This window comes from Scyliorhinus torazame, chromosome 21 (genome assembly GCF_047496885.1).
Source record: "Scyliorhinus torazame isolate Kashiwa2021f chromosome 21, sScyTor2.1, whole genome shotgun sequence".
Lineage (NCBI taxonomy): Eukaryota > Metazoa > Chordata > Chondrichthyes > Carcharhiniformes > Scyliorhinidae > Scyliorhinus > Scyliorhinus torazame.
Window position 1 is genome coordinate 102,738,921 of NC_092727.1, and position 21,130 is coordinate 102,760,050.

General features: G+C 48.5%; 1 protein-coding gene across 2 annotated transcripts; it reads right to left on the minus strand.

Moving 5' to 3' along the window:
- Positions 1-9,013: 9,013 nt before the first annotated feature.
- Positions 9,014-9,371, minus strand: LOC140398024 (large ribosomal subunit protein P1-like). 2 transcript variants are annotated; one of them, XM_072486252.1, is made up of 2 exons: positions 9,273-9,343; positions 9,014-9,197 (listed from the first exon to the last, which is right to left on the minus strand). In XM_072486252.1, exons 1-2 carry the CDS (start codon positions 9,341-9,343, stop codon positions 9,014-9,016), a joined length of 255 nt encoding a protein of 84 aa, XP_072342353.1. The 2 variants fall into 2 exon arrangements, with proteins under 2 accessions (XP_072342353.1, XP_072342352.1); XM_072486251.1 differs by having other exon boundaries at positions 9,014-9,371.
- Between the last annotated feature and the right edge of the window lie 11,759 nt (positions 9,372-21,130).

Consider the following 21,130-nt stretch of genomic DNA (forward strand, 5'->3'; position numbering starts at 1 on the left):
GTGGAGGGGGTCCCTTCCGCCTCCGCCATGGTTGAGACCATGGCGAAGGTGGAAGGAAAAGAGTTCCCCCACGGCATAGGCCCGCCCGCGGATTGGTGGGCCCCGAACGCGGGCCAGGCCACCGTGGGGGCACCCCCCGGGGCCAGATCGCCCCGCGCCCCCCCCAGGACCCCAGAGCCTGCCCGCGCCGCCTTGTCCCGCCGGTAAGAGAGGCGGTTTAATCCACGCTGGCAGGACAGGCATTCCAACAGCGGGACTTCGGCCCATCCAACTGGCACGGCGCGATTCCCACCCCTGACGAATCTCCGGTGCCGGAGAATTCGGCAACCTGCGGGGGTGGGATTCACGCCAGCCCCCGGCGATTCTCCGACCCGGCGGGGGGTCGGAGAATCTCCCCCCTGAAATCTACAGTGATTATAATCAATTCCCAAAGACAATTTCCATGTTCTAATTGATGTGTTGGGTGTTCTGGATCACAAACAGGTCACCAACACTGGAAGGTGTGCAACTCTATTTTATTATAAGGTTAACTATATTAACATACTTGAACTGTGGGTAAATGTAATACCAGCTTTAACTGTTGACCCTTGCCTAGTCCTAACCAGGTGATGCACTCAGCACATGGTGAATGTCTGTGTTGCAGGCTGTGAGCTCTGTGCTCTGAGCTGGCTGCTACTAGAATGAGCGGGAACTCTCCTGTCCCCTGTCTTTATAGTGAGTGTGCCCTCACTGGTGATTGGCTGCGGTGTTGTGTATGCTGATTGGTCCCACTGCATGTCCATCAGTGTGTGTGTGTGTGTCTGCACCATAATATACTGGTGCATATTATGACACTAATGAGGATAGCATCTTGTAATAATATATTAGTTACAAAAATTAACTAACTTTGATATTTGTAATTTCAATAATGGGCCCAATACCGCCTTCTGTGCGAGGTGATTCCAGGATACTGAAAGTGGAAATATGTGGGTATGTGCTGCTAGCATTGGCCTCATCTGTGATGCCCCTGTAGTCAAATAGTATGCTAATGAAGTGAAGGTTCAAACATAAATAGTGGCCACTTGAGTGGGAAATTGGCACCATAGCCTAACAAGAGATTAATAAGTTTAGATCATTCACAGAGCATGATTAAAATTAGAAGATTTGTAACTTGATTGAATTCAAAATAATAATAATAATGATAATCGCTTATTGTCACAAGTAGGCTTCAATGAAGTTACTGTGAAAAAGCCCTAGTCGCCACATTTCGGCCCCTGTTCGGGGAGGCCGGTACGGGAATTGAACCCGCACTGCTGGCTTTGTTCTGCATTACAAGCCAGTTGTTTAGCCCACTGTGCGATTTGATTTTGTCCCCCTCACTCAGGGTTCCACAGCTGGGTGGCAGGGGTGAGGTTGGCACGGGGTGCAGCGGTGGATGTCATCCTTCAGGACGGTGAGCCGTTATTCATTGGACTTGAACCAGTGAGATATCTGAGCGCAGAGTACAATACAACCAAACCAACCTTTATGTAAGGATCACCAGTTAGCACGATATGTGGTTGGGTTTTCCTGCCGCAATGCATAGGTTCTCTGGCCAGATGTAGCGTCCCTTCTCTAACTCAGCGAAGGTCACTTAACACAGCACAGACTGGGGATTGAGCTGTGCACATTTCCACCTATCTGTGTGGCTCAGTGACAAACGGCACTTCTGAATCATCAAAGGGACCATTAACATATTTATAACAATTTATCCGATGCAGTGGGAACATTGTTAAAGAATTTTTAAATAAAATTAACCGTGTAATTGATGCGCCTCCATTTTAAAAAATTATTTCATGGGATTGGGTGCCAATGGCTAGTAAAGCCAGCATTTGTTGCCATCCCTAACTCCCCTTCAGAAGGTGGTGGTGAACAATCGCAGTCCATTCCTTTTCAACTTCTCTGTAGCAGTTTGGTATAGCTGAGTAGCTTGCCAGGCCTTGGCAGAGGGTGGTTAAGAGTCAACCACATTGCTGTGGGTCTGGAATTACATGTAGGCCGAACCAGGCCAGATGGTAGATTTCCCTCCCTGAAGGACATTAGGGAACCGGATGAGCTTTTATTTTATGACAATCTATAGTTTCATGGTCACCGTTACGGTGACTACGGTTAAATTTCAGATTTATCAATTGATTGGATTTAATAATTGAATATCAATTCTACCAACTGCCGTGGTGGGATTTGAACCCATGCCCCGAGAGCATTAGCCTGGACCACGAGTTCACATGGTAACACCCCTGTGCCAAAATGTTCCCTTCTGAAAAATCCATGTCTGCTACAAAAGAGAAATTTTCAAGACTGAAGTAATGGGGCCAGGGTTCGCCATTCTGAATTCTCTGCTGAATGCGATGTACTGCTCCTCTCCTCCACACCTGCAGCCTCAGGCATAAGATTTCCACAGCACGTACAGTTGTCATTGAAGAATGTGCCAAAACATGCAAATGGAATGCGGGCTCGGTCGTGACCTGCACAGTGTTCCGAGTAAGCAGGCATGGTGTACTTGCATTCTATTGAATAAATCATTCTTGTGAGTAATTTTCAAACTAATGTTTCAAACATCTGCCGGTTAACCTCAAAATGTCATAGGTGCGCAAAGATCCAGATAAAGGAGACAGTTCTCTCATGGCTGCAGGCTTGTATATTTTAATTCAGAAAAGGGAGGTTTTGTGTATCTGTAAGCTTTGTATTTACATGCCCAAAACAACTTGAAACTGAGCTTTGTGCTTCCGCTATTGCTCTTTTTAAATCAAAAACTCAAATTCTTTCTCTTTACGAGGAGGTAAATGGGCTATCATTTGAGACAGATTTTCCACACCTGAGAGTATTTTAAGAGTCAACCACATTGCTGTAGGCCCAGACCATGTCCTTAAAGGACATTAGTGAACCAGATGGGTTTTTACGACAATTGTTTGATGGCCATCATTAGACTTTTAATTCTGGATTTTAGTGAGTGCAAATTTCACCACCTTTACAGGAGCAGCCCTTTGGATTTCGGCGGCAGCGGTGCGCAGGGGCCTTCTGGGAGGTGAGTAGTTAGTTTAAAAGCACTTACCTTTACAGGAGCAGCCCTTTGGATTTCGGCGGCAGCGGTGCGCAGGGGCCTTCTTGGAGGTGAGTAGTGAGTTTAAAAGCACTTACCTTTACAGGAGCAGCCCTTTGGATTTCGGCGGCAGCGGTGCGCAGGGGCCTTCTGGGAGGTGAGTAGTGAGTTTAAAAGCACTTACCTTTACAGGAGCAGCCCTTTGGATTTCGGCGGCAGCGGTGCGCAGGGGCCTTCTGGGAGGTGAGTAGTTAGTTTAAAAGCTCTTACCTTTACAGGAGCAGCCCTTTGGATTTCGGCGGCAGCGGTGCGCAGGGGCCTTCTTGGAGGTGAGTAGTGAGTTTAAAAGCACTTACCTTTACAGGAGCAGCCCTTTGGATTTCGGCGGCAGCGGTGCGCAGGGGCCTTCTTGGAGGTGAGTAGTGAGTTTAAAAGCACTTACCTTTACAGGAGCAGCCCTTTGGATTTCGGCGGCAGCGGTGCGCAGGGGCCTTCTTGGAGGTGAGTAGTGAGTTTAAAAGCACTTACCTTTACAGGAGCAGCCCTTTGGATTTCGGCGGCAGCGGTGCGCAGGGGCCTTCTGGGAGGTGAGTAGTTAGTTTAAAAGCTCTTACCTTTACAGGAGCAGCCCTTTGGATTTCGGCGGCAGCGGTGCGCAGGGGCCTTCTTGGAGGTGAGTAGTGAGTTTAAAAGCACTTACCTTTACAGGAGCAGCCCTTTGGATTTCGGCGGCAGCGGTGCGCAGGGGCCTTCTGGGAGGTGAGTAGTTAGTTTAAAAGCTCTTACCTTTACAGGAGCAGCCCTTTGGATTTCGGCGGCAGCGGTGCGCAGGGGCCTTCTTGGAGGTGAGTAGTGAGTTTAAAAGCACTTACCTTTACAGGAGCAGCCCTTTGGATTTCGGCGGCAGCGGTGCGCAGGGGCCTTCTTGGAGGTGAGTAGTGAGTTTAAAAGCACTTACCTTTACAGGAGCAGCCCTTTGGATTTCGGCGGCAGCGGTGCGCAGGGGCCTTCTGGGAGGTGAGTAGTTAGTTTAAAAGCTCTTACCTTTACAGGAGCAGCCCTTTGGATTTCGGCGGGAACCGGAAGTTCGACCTCTGGCAAGTCCCCCCCCCACCCAATAAATTCTGGTGGAGAGGAAGCCCGAGACACTACACGTGTAGTGTCTCCCACCCACCCTCCTCCTCTAACCTAATAATAAGACCCATTGGTGGAAGGTAAGTGCCATATTATATTATATATTATTAGCATTGTGCAGGCCAAGGATTGGAGGTGGAGGAGCAGTCTCTGTCAGCGAGAGAACCTGAGAACATCTCAGAAGGTAAGCAAGTGATTTTTACTTTTATACCTTTTTTCAAATTGTGTGTGTCGGGGGGGACAGAAAAGCTGTGACCTGAGTGGCTGGTTGGGATTCTAACCTAAATTTTTTTGACTATTTGGGAACTAATTAAACATAATAACTTAATTATAATTTAGAGGATATCTAAGCCAGAGATCGGAGGATATTATAGTTAGCTATCGCATTTCTATTAGAAATCTAGTGCTAGGAAACAGATAGTTGACAGTAACTTTGTAATTTAAAAAAAAAAAAAAGTATTTATAAAAAAAAAGACAAATTTTAATTTTAATTAATTGACGCAATGTCAGTTAGAGGGGTGCTGTGCTCTGACTGTGAGATGTGGCAGGTCCGGGAGGCTTCCAGCGTCCTGGATGGCTTCATCTGCAGAAAGTGCACCCAACTGCAGCTCCTCACAGACCGCATGGTTCGGTTGGAGCAGCAATTGGATGCACTTAGGAGCATGCAGGTGGCGGAAAGCGTCATAGATCGCAGTTATGTAAGTGTGGTCACACCCAAGGTGCAGGCAGAGAAATGGGTGACCACCAGAAAGGGCAGGCAGTCAGTGCAGGAATCCCCTGTGGTTGTCCCCCTCTCGAACAGGTATACCCCTTTGGATACTGTCGGGGGGGATAGCCTATCAGGGGAAAACAGCAGCAGCCAGAGCAGTGGCACCACGGCTGGCTCTGATGTTCAGAAGGGAGGGTCAAAGCGCAGAAGAGTAATAGTTATAGGGGACTCTATAGTCAGGGGAACAGATAGGCGCTTCTGTGGACGTGAAAGAGACTCCAGGATGGTATGTTGCCTCCCTGGTGCCAGGGTCCAGGATGTCTCCGAACGGGTAGAGGGAATCCTGAAGGGGGAGGGCAAACAGGTAGAGGTCGTTGTACATATTGGTACTAACGACATAGGCAGGAAGAGGCATGAGGTCCTGCAGCAGGAGTTCAGGGAGCTAGGCAGAAAGTTAAAAGACAGGACCTCGAGGGTTGTAATCTCGGGATTACTCCCTGTGCCACGTGCCAGTGAGGCTAGAAATAGGAAGATAGAGCAGACAAACACGTGGCTAAACAGCTGGTGTAGGAGGGAGGGTTTCGGTTATCTGGACCACTGGGAGCTCTTCCGGGGCAGGTGTGACCTGTATAAGATGGACGGGTTGCATCTAAACCGGAGAGGCATAAATATCCTGGCCGCGAGATTTGCTAGTGTCACACGGGAGGGTTTAAACTAGTATGGCAGGGGGGTGGGCACGGGAGCAATAGGTCAGAAGGTGAGAGCGTTGAGGGAGAACTAGGGAATATGGACAGTGTGGCTCTGAGGCAGAGCAGACGGGGAGAAGTTGCTGAACACAGCGGGTCTGGTGGCCTGAAGTGCATATGTTTTAATGCAAGGAGCATTACGGGTAAGGCAGATGAACTTAGAGCTTGGATTAGTACTTGGAACTATGATGTTGTTGCCATTACAGAGACCTGGTTGAGGGAAGGGCAGGATTGGCAGCTAAACGTTCCAGGATTTAGATGTTTCAGGCGGGATAGAGGGGGATGTAAAAGGGGAGGCGGAGTTGCGCTACTTGTTCAGGAGAGTATCACAGCTATACAGCGAGAGGACACCTCAGAGGGCAGTGAGGCTATATGGGTAGAGATCAGGAATAAGAAGGGTGCAGTCACAATGTTGGGGGTATACTACAGGCCTCCCAACAGCCAGCGGGAGATAGAGGAGCAGATAGGTAGACAGATTTTGGAAAAGAGTAAAAACAACAGGGTTGTGGTGATGGGAGACTTCAACTTCCCCAATATTGACTGGGACTCACTTAGTGCCAGGGGCTTAGACGGGGCAGAGTTTGTAAGGAGCATCCAGGAGGGCTTCTTAAAACAATATGTAAACAGTCCAACTAGGGAAGGGGCGGTACTGGACCTGGTATTGGGGAATGAGCCCGGCCAGGTGGTAGATGTTTCAGTAGGGGAGCATTTCGGTAACAGTGACCACAATTCAGTAAGTTTTAAAGTACTGGTGGACAAGGATAAGAGTGGTCCGAGGATGAATGTGCTAAATTGGGGGAAGGCTAATTATAACAATATTAGGCGGGACCTGAAGAACATAGATTGGGGGCGGATGTTTGAGGGCAAATCAACATCTGACATGTGGGAGGCTTTCAAGTGTCAGTTGAAAGGAATACAGGACAGGCATGTTCCTGTGAGGAAGAAAGATAAATACGGCAATTTTCGGGAACCTTGGATGACGAATGATATTGTAGGCCTCGTCAAAAAGAAAAAGGAGGCATTTGTCAGGGCTAAAAGGCTGGGAACAGACGAAGCCTGTGTGGCATATAAGGAAAGTAGGAAGGAACTTAAGCAAGGAGTCAGGAGGGCTAGAAGGGGTCATGAAAAGTCATTGGCAAATAGGGTTAAGGAAAATCCCAAGGCTTTTTACACTTACATAAAAAGCAAGAGGGTAGCCAGGGAAAGGGTTGGCCCACTGAAGGATAGGCAAGGGAATCTATGTGTGGAGCCAGAGGAAATGGGCGAGGTACTAAATGAATACTTTGCATCGGTATTCACCAAAGAGAAGGAATTGGTAGATGTTGAGTCTGGAGAAGGGGGTGTAGATAGCCTGGGTCACATTGTGATCCAAAAAGACGAGGTGTTGGGTGTCTTAAAAAATATTAAGGTAGATAAGTCCCCAGGGCCGGATGGGATCTACCCCAGAATACTGAAGGAGGCTGGAGAGGAAATTGCTGAGGCCTTGACAGAAATCTTTGGATCCTCGCTGTCTTCAGGGGATGTCCCGGAGGACTGGAGAATAGCCAATGTTGTTCCTCTGTTTAAGAAGGGTGGCAGGGATAATCCCGGGAACTACAGGCCGGTGAGCCTTACTTCAGTGGTAGGGAAATTACTGGAGAGAATTCTTCGAGACAGGATCTACTCCCATTTGGAAGCAAATGGACGTATTAGTGAGAGGCAGCACGGTTTTGTGAAGGGGAGGTCGTGTCTCACTAACTTGATCGAGTTTTTCGAGGAGGTCACTAAGATGATTGATGCAGGTAGGGCAGTAGATGTTGTCTATATGGACTTCAGTAAGGCCTTTGACAAGGTCCCTCATGGTAGACTAGTACAAAAGGTGAAGTCACACGGGATCAGGGGTGAACTGGCAAGGTGGATACAGAACTGGCTAGGCCATAGAAGGCAGAGGGTAGCAATGGAGGGATGCTTTTCTAATTGGAGGGCTGTGACCAGTGGTGTTCCACAGGGATCAGTGCTGGGACCTTTGCTCTTTGTAGTATATATAAATGATTTGGAGGAAAATGTAACTGGTCTGATTAGTAAGTTTGCAGACGACACAAAGGTTGGTGGAATTGCGGATAGCGATGAGGACTGTCTGAGGATACAGCAGGATTTAGATTGTCTGGAGACTTGGGCGGAGAGATGGCAGATGGAGTTTAACCTGGACAAATGTGAGGTAATGCATTTTGGAAGGGCTAATGCAGGTAGGGAATATACAGTGAATGGTAGAACCCTCAGGAGTATTGAAAGTCAAAGAGATCTAGGAGTACAGGTCCACAGATCACTGAAAGGGGCTACACAGGTGGAGAAGGTAGTCAAGAAGGCATACGGCATGCTTGCCTTCATTGGCCGGGGCATTGAGTATAAGAATTGGCAAGTCATGTTGCAGCTGTATAGAACCTTAGTTAGGGCCACACTTGGAGTATAGTGTTTCAATTCTGGTCGCCACACTACCAGAAGGATGTGGAGGCTTTAGAGAGGGTGCAGAAGAGATTTACCAGAATGTTGCCTGGTATGGAGGGCATAAGCTATGAGGAGCGATTGAATAAACTCGGTTTGTTCTCACTGGAAACGAAGGAGGTTGAGGGGCGACCTGATAGAGGTATACAAAATTATGAGGGGCATAGACAGAGTGGATAGTCAGAGGCTTTTCCCCAGGGTAGAGGGGTCAATTACTAGGGGGCATAGGTTTAAGGTGAGAGGGGCAAAGTTTAGAGTAGTACGAGGCAAGTTTTTTACGCAGAGGGTAGTGGGTGCCTGGAACTCACTACCGGAGGAGGTAGTGGAGGCAGGGACGATAGGGACATTTAAGGGGCATCTTGACAAATATATGAATAGGATGGGAATAGAAGGATACGGACCCAGGAAGTGTAGAAGATTGTAGTTTAGTCGGGCAGTATGGTCGGCACGGGCTTGGAGGGCCGAAGGGCCTGTTCCTGTGCTGTACATTTCTTTGTTCTTTGTTTGTTCTTTGTTGTCATGGTGGGATTCGAACCAGGGTCCCCAGAGCAGTGTTTTTACCAACTGGCCAACCTTCGGGGCCCACGCCGGCCGACCTTCGCGACCCACGCCGGCCGACCTTCGTGGCCCACCATTTTCTCTTACCTTGTTTGCTGCTGACAAAATGGAGGAATCGCAATCGCGCCCAAAGCACGTGATGGCGACATTCGGGGGCCATGACCTGCTCTCTGCGTCCCTCCGGCAGGAAGATTACACAGAATTTTTTAAAAAATCTTCTGCGTCTCCGATTGCGCAAATGTGCGGTCTTCAGCCGCAGCAGCCGGCTTTTATATTCAATTATTATTTATTTTTTGGAAATTGTAACAATGTTGTTGCACAGCACTTTTAATCAAAGGGCCCAAAGCCGATGTCATTGTCAGACTCTTCAGATTCTTCTTCTTTCTTCTCTTCCTTTTTCTCTTCAGCAGCAACAAGGGCAGCGGTGGAAACAACTGCTGCAGCAGCTGGGGCACTGCTACCAGCACCAACGTTGCAGATCAGACTATTAACGTTAATATTAGCCAATGCCTTGGCAAACTGATTAGGCCAGAAAGGCTCAATGGTCACACCAGCTGTTTTAATCAGGGCATTGAGTTTGTCTTCGGTGACAGTGACCTCGACGTCGTGCAGGATAAGCGCGCTGTGGATACAGGCGAGTTCCGAGGTGGAGGCCATGGCGCTGGATCTCTGCGGGTGGGTCCGATGGTGCGAGTCGCCAGGGGGAATCTCGGCCTTAGCTTCGTTCAGAAGAACCAAGCACTTCCGAACCGGGCAGAGCGAGCAGCAGCCGGCTTTTAATTATGCCAGCTGTGAGCGGCCTTTTTACCATATAAAAAAAATGTGGCCACACTGCGCATGGGCACCGATGAGTGGGCACGCACGCACAGTGCGGCCGCATTTTTTTTATATGGTAAAAAGGCCGCTCGCAGCCAGCATTGTTAAAAGTCGGCTGCTGCGGCTGTTGCGCACGAATTTGCGCAATCGGAAGCGCCGCGACGGACGGTTCCATGACCCTCCTGACACACGCCAACGACCCACCCGTGGGTCGCACCCTGACTTTGAAGAACACTGCCCCAGAGCATTATCCTGGGTCTCTGAATTATTAGTCCAGTGACAATACTACGAGATCACTGCATCCCCTTTTGTTGATCATAGAATCATAGAATCCCTACAGTGCAGAAGGAGGCCATTCGGCCCATCGAGTCTGCACCGAAACTCTGAAAGAGCGCCACTCAATCCCACTTCCCCGACCTATTCCAACAACCCCTTAACCTAACCTAAATATCCTTGGACACTGAGGGGCAATTTGGCATGGACAATCCACCACCCACACATCTTTGGACTATGGAAGGAAACCGGAGCACCCGGAGGAAACCCACGCAGACACAGGGAGAACGTATACACTTCACACAGACACATAGGTGTTAAACTCTCACATCAGAGACAGAGATTCAGTGGGTTTGAGTCCATATCTGAACACATAATCGAACTGGCATTCCAGTGAGAGACTGCTGCACTTTGGATCTACTATCTTCTGGGATGAGAAATTAAATCAAGGCCCGTCTGCCCTCTCAAGTGGACATAAAGGATCCCATGGCTGTACTTGAGAAAGAGCAGGTGAGACCCCCCTCCCCCCGCACATTGACCGAAATATATCTACACTTAACCAATATCAATAAAACAAATATATCCTTGAATTCACCTAGGACAGCTTTCAGAAAGCATTCTTTTAAAGAAATAGCTCACACATTCCATGGTGAGTGATTATATTTTCTTCTAACTACTACTTCAATGCAACTTCCATTTCTAACATGAGTTCTTTGCAATTATAGTCCAGACTTCTCGAAAGCAAAATATTCCGATATATTGCTGAAAAAAGAGAAATGCTGTTGAAGCTTTTAATCTTGCACTCATCAGGATAGTTCGCAAGATTATCAATTGTAAAAGGGGGAACAATTTATACTGAATGAGAAGAGTGTGTTGCGTGCACCATCGGGAGTGAGGTTGGGAGAAATATTGTTGACTTCCGAGGCAAAATCATCATTGTGGCAGTAATATCAACTCTCAAATAAATACTTGAGCACTGTACAGTTTGTAACGGGCTGCCGGCGAATCATCCGGTCGGTCACAACAGCCACGAGTGCATGTAAAAGGGTTTTCAAAAGAAAAAAAGCTACCGGACAACTGCAAGTCACTGGGGGCTTACTTCAAACAGAGGATCGAGGTTTTCAATACACTTACCGTTGTAGTGGCACAGCATGAGGTACTGAAGCAAGCCATGGGAACCCGGACCTACGGGACTGAGACTCTGCAACCTACTGCCTGGCAATCAATAGCGGGGCACAGAAACAGCTACTCTGCTTGTGAGCTTGTCTGCTTTAAACAGAGAGAAATTAAATGGCAGGGGAGACAGGCTGAATGCTGAGTAGCACAGATCAGGAGGCTGCAACCCAAAAATGGCGGGAAGAAAAGGCTCCATGGACTCATTTGACGAGGAGGAGGAGATAACGGAACTCTAGAGGAAAGGTTCCTGTCGTTCCTTAAAGCCAATCAGACACCAGCATACCTGCACACTGTGACCTTTCTCAGCAGCTCAGTTGGGAGGAAAACATTCACGTTGCTGCAGAATTTAGTACCCCCAGCTAAACCTGGAGATAGGTCATACGATGAGTTAATGATTGTCTTGCATGAACAATTCTCTCTCCGTCCACTATTAATAGCTGAAAGATTCCGCTTTCACCATTGTGTACACGAGGAAGGGGGAAACATTTCACAATTTGGTGCATCACTGCGAAAGCTTCACGGCGCCGCGGACCCGGGTTTGATCCCGGTCCCGGGTCACTCTCTGCGTGGAGGTTGCACTGTGCCTGCTTGGGTCTCACCCTCACAACCTAAACATGTGCAGGGTAAGTGGATTGGCCATGCTAAATTGTCCCTTAATTGGAAAAAAAGAACTGGGCACTCTAAAATGTTTTTTCAAACACTGCGTAAGCTAGCAAAGTATTGGGAATTTGGCCAGACTTTGGATGGTACACTTAACGACCGATTAGTTTGTGACCTCAGGAATGAAGCCACCCAAATGAAATTGTAGGCTGAAGGTGTATTCACCCTAAAAACTGCGAGAGAATTCGCAGAGTTTATGGAACTTGCTGCGAGAATAGCTTCGCTGAATGGAGTTCGAGGTAAAGTGCATAAGATGGAGTTTGTGAGAAGCAGGTCCGACAAGAACCGATCATGTTATTGCTGCAGCCAAGTGGGATACATAGTTGGAGATTGTTGGAGCAAAGAGAACAAATGGAAAAATTGTGGTACAGTTGGTCACATTGCCAAGGCATGTTGGTCACGCCAACCTTCATCAGCACAAAACAAGTGTACCAATAAAAATACTGCAAAGTCTACAGGGCTACCAGTTAAGTGATCCAACTGAAGGCTCACCGAGTACCAGTGCCAAGTCAGCTTAAGGAATTTATGCTCGGCATTTTAGCAGTACAAGAAGACCAGCAATGATTTTGGGTCTATCCAAAATGAATTGGGAACCCTATTAAGATGCAAGTGGATAGCGCTGACGCATCGCTTATACCTAAATTGATATGCCATTTGAAATTGAAGTATCTGCCATTACAATCAGCTTGTGAGGTCTTGAGGACATATACCGAGCAGGCTGTGCTGCTGCAGGGCTTCATCAAGACAACTGCGGATGTCAATGAGCAGAAAGTGGAGTTGACTCTTCAAGGAAACTTTCCAGTATTGTTTGGGAGACCTTGGTTAAAGAAGATTAAGCTAAACTGGGCTGCTGTGAACCAACTTGATGATTCAACGAATGACCAATTCTTGTCTGCACGTAGTGTGAGTACAGAATCTGGACCAGATGTTTACACCAGAGAGGGTATGGGCAATGACATGCCGACTTGAGAACTACACCTGCCGAAATTACGAATCTGTTCCATCAGAATCATCCATGCAGCCGGACAGTTCCTGAGTTGGTTTTGCCAGATATAACACTGACCAGTGTACAGGAAGATACTCCTAGTACCCCTCAGCGCCAAGTTCCTGAATGTCGCGTTCTGCCAAAACGAGACAGACGTCCACCCAAAAGACTTAATGCTAATGTACATTAGTACATAACATAACATTGTTAGTTATGGCATAATGTGTTGGATCTGTGTCAAAGTGTTTGATTAAGTAAAAATGCCAGGGACAATAAAGGAGTAAAGAGGGAGGGGTGAACACCATCGGCATGTTACGCAATGATGTCATCGGAGCATTTTGTGTGCTTTTGTGGAGCTCACCATTTTGCTCTGTTTGAGCAGCAGTTTGTAAATAAACCCCTTGCACTATGTTATACAAATGCGATACCTGCCACCTCTGACTGTTTCTTTTTTGCAGCTACATCAAAGAACATGACAATATTGTTGCAATTTTTTCTCCTTTAAGTATTTAGCCAATTCCTGTCTGAAGACTCTGAAGGGGCGCCGGTGTAGGGGAACAGACCAGGTCTCGAAGTGAGGGCCTGGAGTGGACCTCGGAATGTGTGAGAGAAGGGGTGAATGTATGAGAAAGGGGGTGAGTGTGTGTGTGGGAGAAGCGTGAGTGTGTGTTTGTGTGTGTGTATGAGAGGCAGATGAATGTACCTAAGTGTATGTGTGAGTGGAGGGTGAGTGTGTGTGTGTGAGGAGCGTGAGTGTTTGTGTGAAAGAAGGGTGAGTGTGTGTGAGAGAGGGGGTAGAGCATGCATGGGAGAGGGGGATACTTTCTTCTTGGGGGAGAACCTGGTGCGCCTCTCTCACAAGATTCTTTGGGTAGCAGGTGTCATGATATGTATATTGACTGGGATGTAAAAGGTTAACAAGTTAATGATAATGATTCATACCACTAGAGGGAACCACAGAACAGTCATATATATATCATGTGACTTTGGGGATTCTGGGAGTTGAGAGTTAGTAGAGAGCTGGAAGAGGGTCAGGCATAGAGAGCAGTTGTATACTTGAGTTCTGTAAATTAGAGATAGCATAGTTTTTTACAATAACCTTCTACTTTAGGAATGTGAACAAATCTTAGTTAATAGTGTAATAAAGTTATAGTTTTGTTTGTTAACAAAGCTTTGTGTTCTTTATTCAACATTATGCATCCGGACCATCTTGGTAAAGCAGAATAGAGAACAGAACAGCAGGAGACGGGAAGAAAATAATATCTATTAAGATAATACTTTGAGTTGCCAAGTGTGAAACATTTGCTACGTCAGCCGTTTTGCGATCCAAGATACTTAAGTGTTTTAGACCTCCTTGTAAATTGTGGATTTGCAAAAGAAGGATCTAAAGTATTTAAGCATTATTAAATATTAACCAACATGCAGCAACATTTTTGTCATTTTCCAATGTCATTTTTTATTTTAATTCATATAAGAGAACTATAAATGAATAGTTTGTATAGAGAAACCTGACAAGTAAATTTCTGAAACTTCCGGGTGCGGCTATGCTGAGCTAAGTCGCACGTTCAGCAGCTCCCGCCAGAAACTGACTTTTGGGCTCTTTTGAGGGGCCCCAACGGAAATTGTTCGACGTAGGAAGGTGGCAGTACGGTTCCCCCGGCACTGTATGGATTAGACCAGGAGTGGAGCGGTCAAGAAAGTGAATTTAGTGCAACGAAAAGTGCGAGGGAGGAGAAGCAAGATGGCGGTGGGTGGAGACCAAGCAGCGTGGGTGCTATGGTTGCAGGAGCAGCAGGAGTTCCTCAAACGCTGCTTTGCGGAGCTGAAGGCAGAACTGCTAGAGCCAATGAAGGCGTCGATCGACAAGCTGGTGGAGACCCAGAAGGTCCAAGGGGCGGTGATCTGGGAGGTGCGGCAAAAAGCCTCATAGAACGAGGATGAGATCCTGGGTCTGATGATGAAGGTGGAGGCGCACAAGAACATATACATATAGAACAATACAGCGCAGTACAGGCCCTTCAGCCCACGATGTTGCACCGAAGCAAAAGCCATCTAACCTACACTATGCCATTATCATCCATATGTTTATCCAATAAACTTTTAAATGCCCTCAATGTTGGCGAGTTCACTACTGTAGCAGGTAGGGCATTCCACGGCCTCACTACTCTTTGCATAAAGAACCTACCTCTGACCTCTGTCCTATATCTATTACCCCTCAGTTTAAAGTTATGTCCCCTCGTGCCAGCCATATCCATCCGCGGGAGAAGGCTCTCACTGTCCACCCTATCCAACCCCCTGATCATTTTGTATGCCTCTATTAAGTCTCCTCTTAACCTTCTTCTCTCCAACGAAAACAACCTCAAGTCCATCAGCCTTTCCTCATAAGATTTTCCCTCCATACCAGGCAACATCCTGGTAAATCTCCTCTGCACCCGCTCCAAAGCCTCCACGTCCTTCCTATAATGCGGTGACCAGAACTGTACGCAATACTCCAAATGCGGCCGTACCAGAGTTCTGTACAGCTGCAACATGACCTCCCGACTCCGGAACTTAATCCCTCTACCAATAAAGGCCAACACTCCATAGGCCTTCTTCACAACCCTATCAACCTGGGTGGCAACTTTCAGGGATCTATGTACATGGACACCTAGATCCCTCTGCTCATCCACACTTTCAAGAACTTTACCATTAGCCAAATATTCCGCATTCCTGTTATTCCTTCCAAAGTGAATCACCTCACACATCTCTACATTAAACTCCATTTGCCACCTCTCAGCCCAGCTCTGCAGCTTATCTATATCCCTCTGTAACCTGCTACATCCTTCCACACTATCGACAACACCACCGACTTTAGTATCGTCTGCAAATTTACTCACCCACCCTTCTGCGCCTTCCTCTAGGTCATTGATAAAAATGACAAACAGCAACGGCCCCAGAACAGATCCTTGTGGTACTCCACTTGTGACTGTACTCCATTCTGAACATTTCCCATCAACCACCACCCTCTTTTCTTTCAGCTAGCCAATTTCTGATCCACATCTCTAAATCACCCTCAATCCCCAGCCTCCGTATTATTTGCAATAGCCTACCGTGGGGAACCTTATCAAACGCTTTGCTGAAATCCATACACACCACATCAACTGCTCTACCCTCGTCTACCTGTTCAGTCACCTTCTCAAAGAACTCGATAAGGTTTGTGAGGCATGACCTACCCTTCACAAAGCCATGCTGACTATCCCTGATCATATTATTCCTATCTAGATGATTATAAATCTTGTCTCTTATAATCCCCTCCAAGACTTTACCCACTACAGACGTGAGGCTCACCGGTCTATAGTTGCCGGGGTTGTCTCTGCTCCCCTTTTTGAACAAAGGGACCACATTTGCTGTCCTCCAGTCCTCTGGCACCATTCCTGTAGCCAATGATGACATAAAAATCAAAGCCAAAGGTCCAGCAATCTCTTCCCTGGCCTCCCAGAGAATCCTAGGATAAATCCCATCAGGTCCCGGGGACTTATCTATTTTCAGCCTGTCCAGAATTGCCAACACCTCTTCCCTACATACCTCAATGCCATCTATTCTATTAGCCTGGGGCTCAGCATTCTCCTCCACAACATTATCTTTTTCCTGAGTGAATACTGACGAAAAATATTCATTTAGTATCTCGCCTATCTCTTCAGACTCCACACACAATTTCCCATCCCTGTCCTTGACTGGTCCTACTCTTTCCCTAGTCATTCGCTTATTCCTGACATACCTATAGAAAGCTTTTGGGTTTTCCTTGATCCTTCCTGCCAAATACTTCTCATGTCCCCTCCTTGCTCGTCTTAGCTCTCTCTTTAGATCCTTCCTCGCTACCTTGTAACTATCCATCGCCCCAACCGAAACTTCACACTTCATCTTCACATAGGCCTCCTTCTTCCTCTTAACAAGAGATTCCACTTCCTTGGTAAACCACGGTTCCCTCGCTCGACGCCTTCCTCCCTGTCTGACCGGTACATACTTATCAAGAACACGCAGTAGCTGATCCTTGAACAAGCCCCACGTATCCAGTGTGCCCAACACTTGCAGCCTACTTCTCCACCTTATCCCCCCCCCAAGTCACGTCTAATGGCATCATAATTGCCCTTCCCCCAGCTATAACTCTTGCCCTGCGGTGTATACTTATCCCTTTCCATCATTAACGTAAACGTCACCGAATTGTGGTCACTGTCCCCAAAGTGCTCTCCTACCTCCAAATCCAACACCTGGCCTGGTTCATTACCCAAAACCAAATCCAACGTGGCCTCACCTCTTGTTGGCCTGTCAACATATTGTTTCAGGAAACCCTCCTGCACACACTGTACAAAAAACGACCCATCTATTGTACTCAAACTATATCTTTTCCAGTCAATATTTGGAAAGTTAAAGTCTCCCATAATAACTACCCTGTTACTTTCGCTCATATCCAGAATCATCTTCGCCATCCTTTCCTCTACATCCCTAGAACTATTAGGAGGCCTATAAAAAACTCCCAACAGGGTGACCTCTCCTTTCCTGTTTCTAACTTCAGCCCATACTACCTCGGAAGAAGAGTCCCCATCTAGCATCCTCTCCGCCACCGTAATACTGCTCTTGACTAGCAGTGCCACGCCTCCCCTTCTTTTGCGTCCTTCTCTGAGCTTACTAAAACACCTAAACCCCGGAACCTGCAACATCCATTCCTGTCCCTGCTCTATCCATGTCTCCGAAATGGCCACAACATCGAAGTCCCAGGTACCAACCCATGCTGCCAGTTCCCCTACCTTGTTTCGTATACTCCTGGCATTGAAGTAGACACACTTCAAACCACCTACCTGAACACTGGCCCCCTCCTGCGACGTCAAATCTGTGCTCCTGACCTCTATACTCTCATTCTCCCTTACCCTAAAACTACAATCCAGGTTCCCATGCCCCTGCTGCAATAGTTTAAACCCCCCCAAAGAGCACTAACAAAAGAAGTGGCAAGAAAAATTTGAGGACATGGAGAATCGGTCGAGGAGGAAGAATCTCCGGATTCTGGGTCTCCCGGAGGGAGTGGAGGGGTCTGATGCCAGGTCATATGTGGTCACGATGCTCGATGACCTGATGGGCGGGGGAGCTTTCCCGAGGCCCCTGGAGCTGGCGAGCCAAGGCCAATGAGCTGCCAAGGGCTGTAATGGTGAGGTTCCACCACTTTGTGGACAGGGAGTGTGTCCTGAGATGGGCCAAAAAAGAACGGAGCAGCAGGTGGGAGAACACAGAGATCCGAATATACCAGGACTGGAGCGCAGAGGTGGCCAAGAAGAGGGCCAGCTTCAACCGGGCTAAGGCGATTCTACACCGGAAGGGGGTGAAGTTCGGGATGCTGCAGCCAGCGCGATTGTGGGTCACATTTCCGGATCGGCACCACTACTTCGAGACGCCGGAGGAGGCGTGGACCTTTATCCAAACTGAAAAGTTGGACTCGAACTGAGGGTTTGATGGGAGGGGGTGCCTAGGGGGGGTTACTGTGTTTTGGGGGATGTTCTGTTCTGTTTTCTTTGGTGCTGGGTGGGGTTGGACGAAATGGTTTGATGTGGGGGCTGTGTGATGTGGGTGTCGGTGTTGGCAGGACAGGGCCCCACGGAGGGGGGCGGGTTGGAGGCCCGGAGATGGGGAGTTGAGACAAGGCCACAAAAAGGGGGCTGCGCAGAGGGGGCGGGGCCGGCTTGGATGGAAAGTAGGGAAGGAAGGGGGCGGGGCCAGGGGGCAAGGGTGGTGCTGAAGAGGAGCTCGAGGAGGATCTAGCTGGGGAGGGGGTGGGGGAGGGGGGGGGGGAACTGGGTTGCTGCTGCATTGGCCACAGGGGAGCTGGAGCTAGGAGAGGAAGTCGGGGGGGGGGGTCCGCCGCCTGGGGGAATGGAGATCCCCCTGATCCGGCTGATAACTTGGAATGTGAGGGGCCTGAACGGGCCGGTCAAGAGGGCCCGGGTTTTCGCGCACCTAAAGGGACTGAAGGCAGATGTGGTTATGCTCCAGGAGACGCATTTGAAGGTGGCAGATCAGGTTAGGCTGAGAAAGGGGTGGGTAGGGCAGGTCTTTCACTCGGGGTTGGACGCGAAGAATAGAGGGGTGGCGATTCTGGTGGGGAAGCGGGTGTCGTTTGAAGCGCTGAACATTGTGGCAGATAATGGAGGTCGGTACGTGATGGTGATTGGTAGGTTGCAGGGGGTGCGGGTGGTACTGGTGAACGTATATGCCCCGAATTGGGATGATGCCGGATTTATGAAGCGCATGTTAGGTCAGATTCCGGATTTGGAGGCAGGGAGCCTGATAATGGGGGGGGGGGGGGGGGGGGGGGGGGGGGGGACTTCAACCGTTCTAGGTCCAGGATGGGTAAGAGGCCGGCTGCGGCCAAGGTGCTTAGGTTTTCTTTTGACCAGATGGGGGGAGTGGACCCATGGAGGTTTGCCAGGCCGGTGGTCAGGGAATTTTCCTTTTTTTCCCACGTCCATAAAGCCTACTCCCGGATCAAATTTTTCATCATTAGTAGGCGCTAATCCCAAGAGTGGAGGGCACGGAATATTCGGCCGTAGTCATTTCAGATCATGCCCCGCATTGGGTGGAGCTGGAGCTGGGGGAGGAGAGGGACCAGCGCCTGCTGTGGCGCCTCGATGTGGGACTGTTGGCGGATTCGGAGGTGTGCAGGCGGATTCGGGGGTGCATCCTCTTCATTCACCCCCTTGCCCCTCTGGCTGCCCTCATGAGCTCTTGCCCTTCCCCACCCTCCTCCTTTCACGGCCATTCTTCCTCATTGCCTCTCTTGACTTTGTTTGCCCACCTACACTCCCCCGCCCTCACCTCGCACTCCAATCCCAGTTGACCTTTGGACCTTTGTTGCGGTGGCTGCATGGGTTCCGCGCACAATGCTGTCCAGATAGACACTGGTGTGTGGCACCAGGGGAAAATGGACTCCTGTACTCCCCAACCCCGAGTTGGTGACATAGAAGGGTCCATGGGTCCAGCAGCCAGGTGCTGCCCATAAAGACCAGATCGCTGATGCACGATCAATTGCACAAAGACGAGAGTTGAATACAACGGAGGCTTTATTGCTCTAAGATGTGTGGCCTCCCACAGCAGCTGGCGAAATGGCTGCTGCACGGAGGACACACATATTTATACTCTGCCTACTGGGCGGAGCCAGCAGGCAGGGACTACCGTCGTACCTGTAGTACAGGTCCTACCATACATCACTTAATATAGGTGCAACAGTGGTTTACCACAATCGGCATGGAGATGGAGGGCTGGGTCTGTCTCAGCAGACTGGTGTACAGCACATCAGGAGCAGTGCAGTGCCATGGCAGGTAGACTTTGCATGTTACACTTACCTCAAAATCTCTGGTGAACTGAGGAACATCTTGTGCACGCCAGTCTTCATCAATTGGGCATTACACAAGATTGGAAGACATAGATTACACCGCAGGGCAAGAGTTATAGCTGGGGGAAGGGCAATTATGATGCCATTAGACGTGACTTGGGGGGGATAAGGTGGAGAAGTAGGCTGCAAGTGTTGGGCACACTGGATAAGTGGGGCTTGTTCAAGGATCAGCTACTGCGTGTTCTTGATAAGTATGTACCGGTCAGACAGGGAGGAAGGCGTCGAGCGAGGGAACCGTGGTTTACCAGGGAAGTGGAATCTCTTGTTAAGAGGAAGAAGGAGGCCTATGTGAAGATGAAGTGTGAAGTTTCGGTTGGGGCGATGGATAGTTACAAGGTAGCGAGGAAGGATCTAAAGAGAGAGCTAAGACGAGCAAGGAGGGGACATGAGAAGTATTTGGCAGGAAGGATCAAGGAAAACCCAAAAGCTTTCTATAGGTATGTCAGGAATAAGCGAATGACTAGGGAAAGAGTAGGACCAGTCAAGGACAGGGATGGGAAATTGTGTGTGGAGTCTGAAGAGATAGGCGAGATACTAAATGAATATTTTTCGTCAGTATTCACTCAGGAAAAAGATAATGTTGTGGAGGAGAATGCTGAGCCCCAGGCTAATAGAATAGATGGCATTGAGGTACGTAGGGAAGAGGTGTTGGCAATTCTGGACAGGCTGAAAATAGATAAGTCCCCGGGACCTGATGGGATTTATCCTAGGATTCTCTGGGAGGCCAGGGAAGAGATTGCTGGACCTTTGGCTTTGATTTTTATGTCATCATTGGCTACAGGAATAGTGCCAGAGGACTGGAGGACAGCAAATGTGGTCCCTTTGTTCAAAAAGGGGAGCAGAGACAACCCCGGCAACTATAGACCGGTGAGCCTCACGTCTGTAGTGGGTAAAGTCTTGGAGGGGATTATAAGGGACAAGATTTATAATCATCTAGATAGGAATGATATGATCAGGGATAGTCAGCATGGCTTTGTGAAGGGTAGGTCATGCCTCACAAACCTTATTGAATTCTTTGAGAAGGTGACTGAACAGGTAGACGAGGGTAGAGCAGTTGATGTGGTGTATATGGATTTCAGCAAAGCGTTTGATAAGGTTCCCCACGGTAGGCTATTGC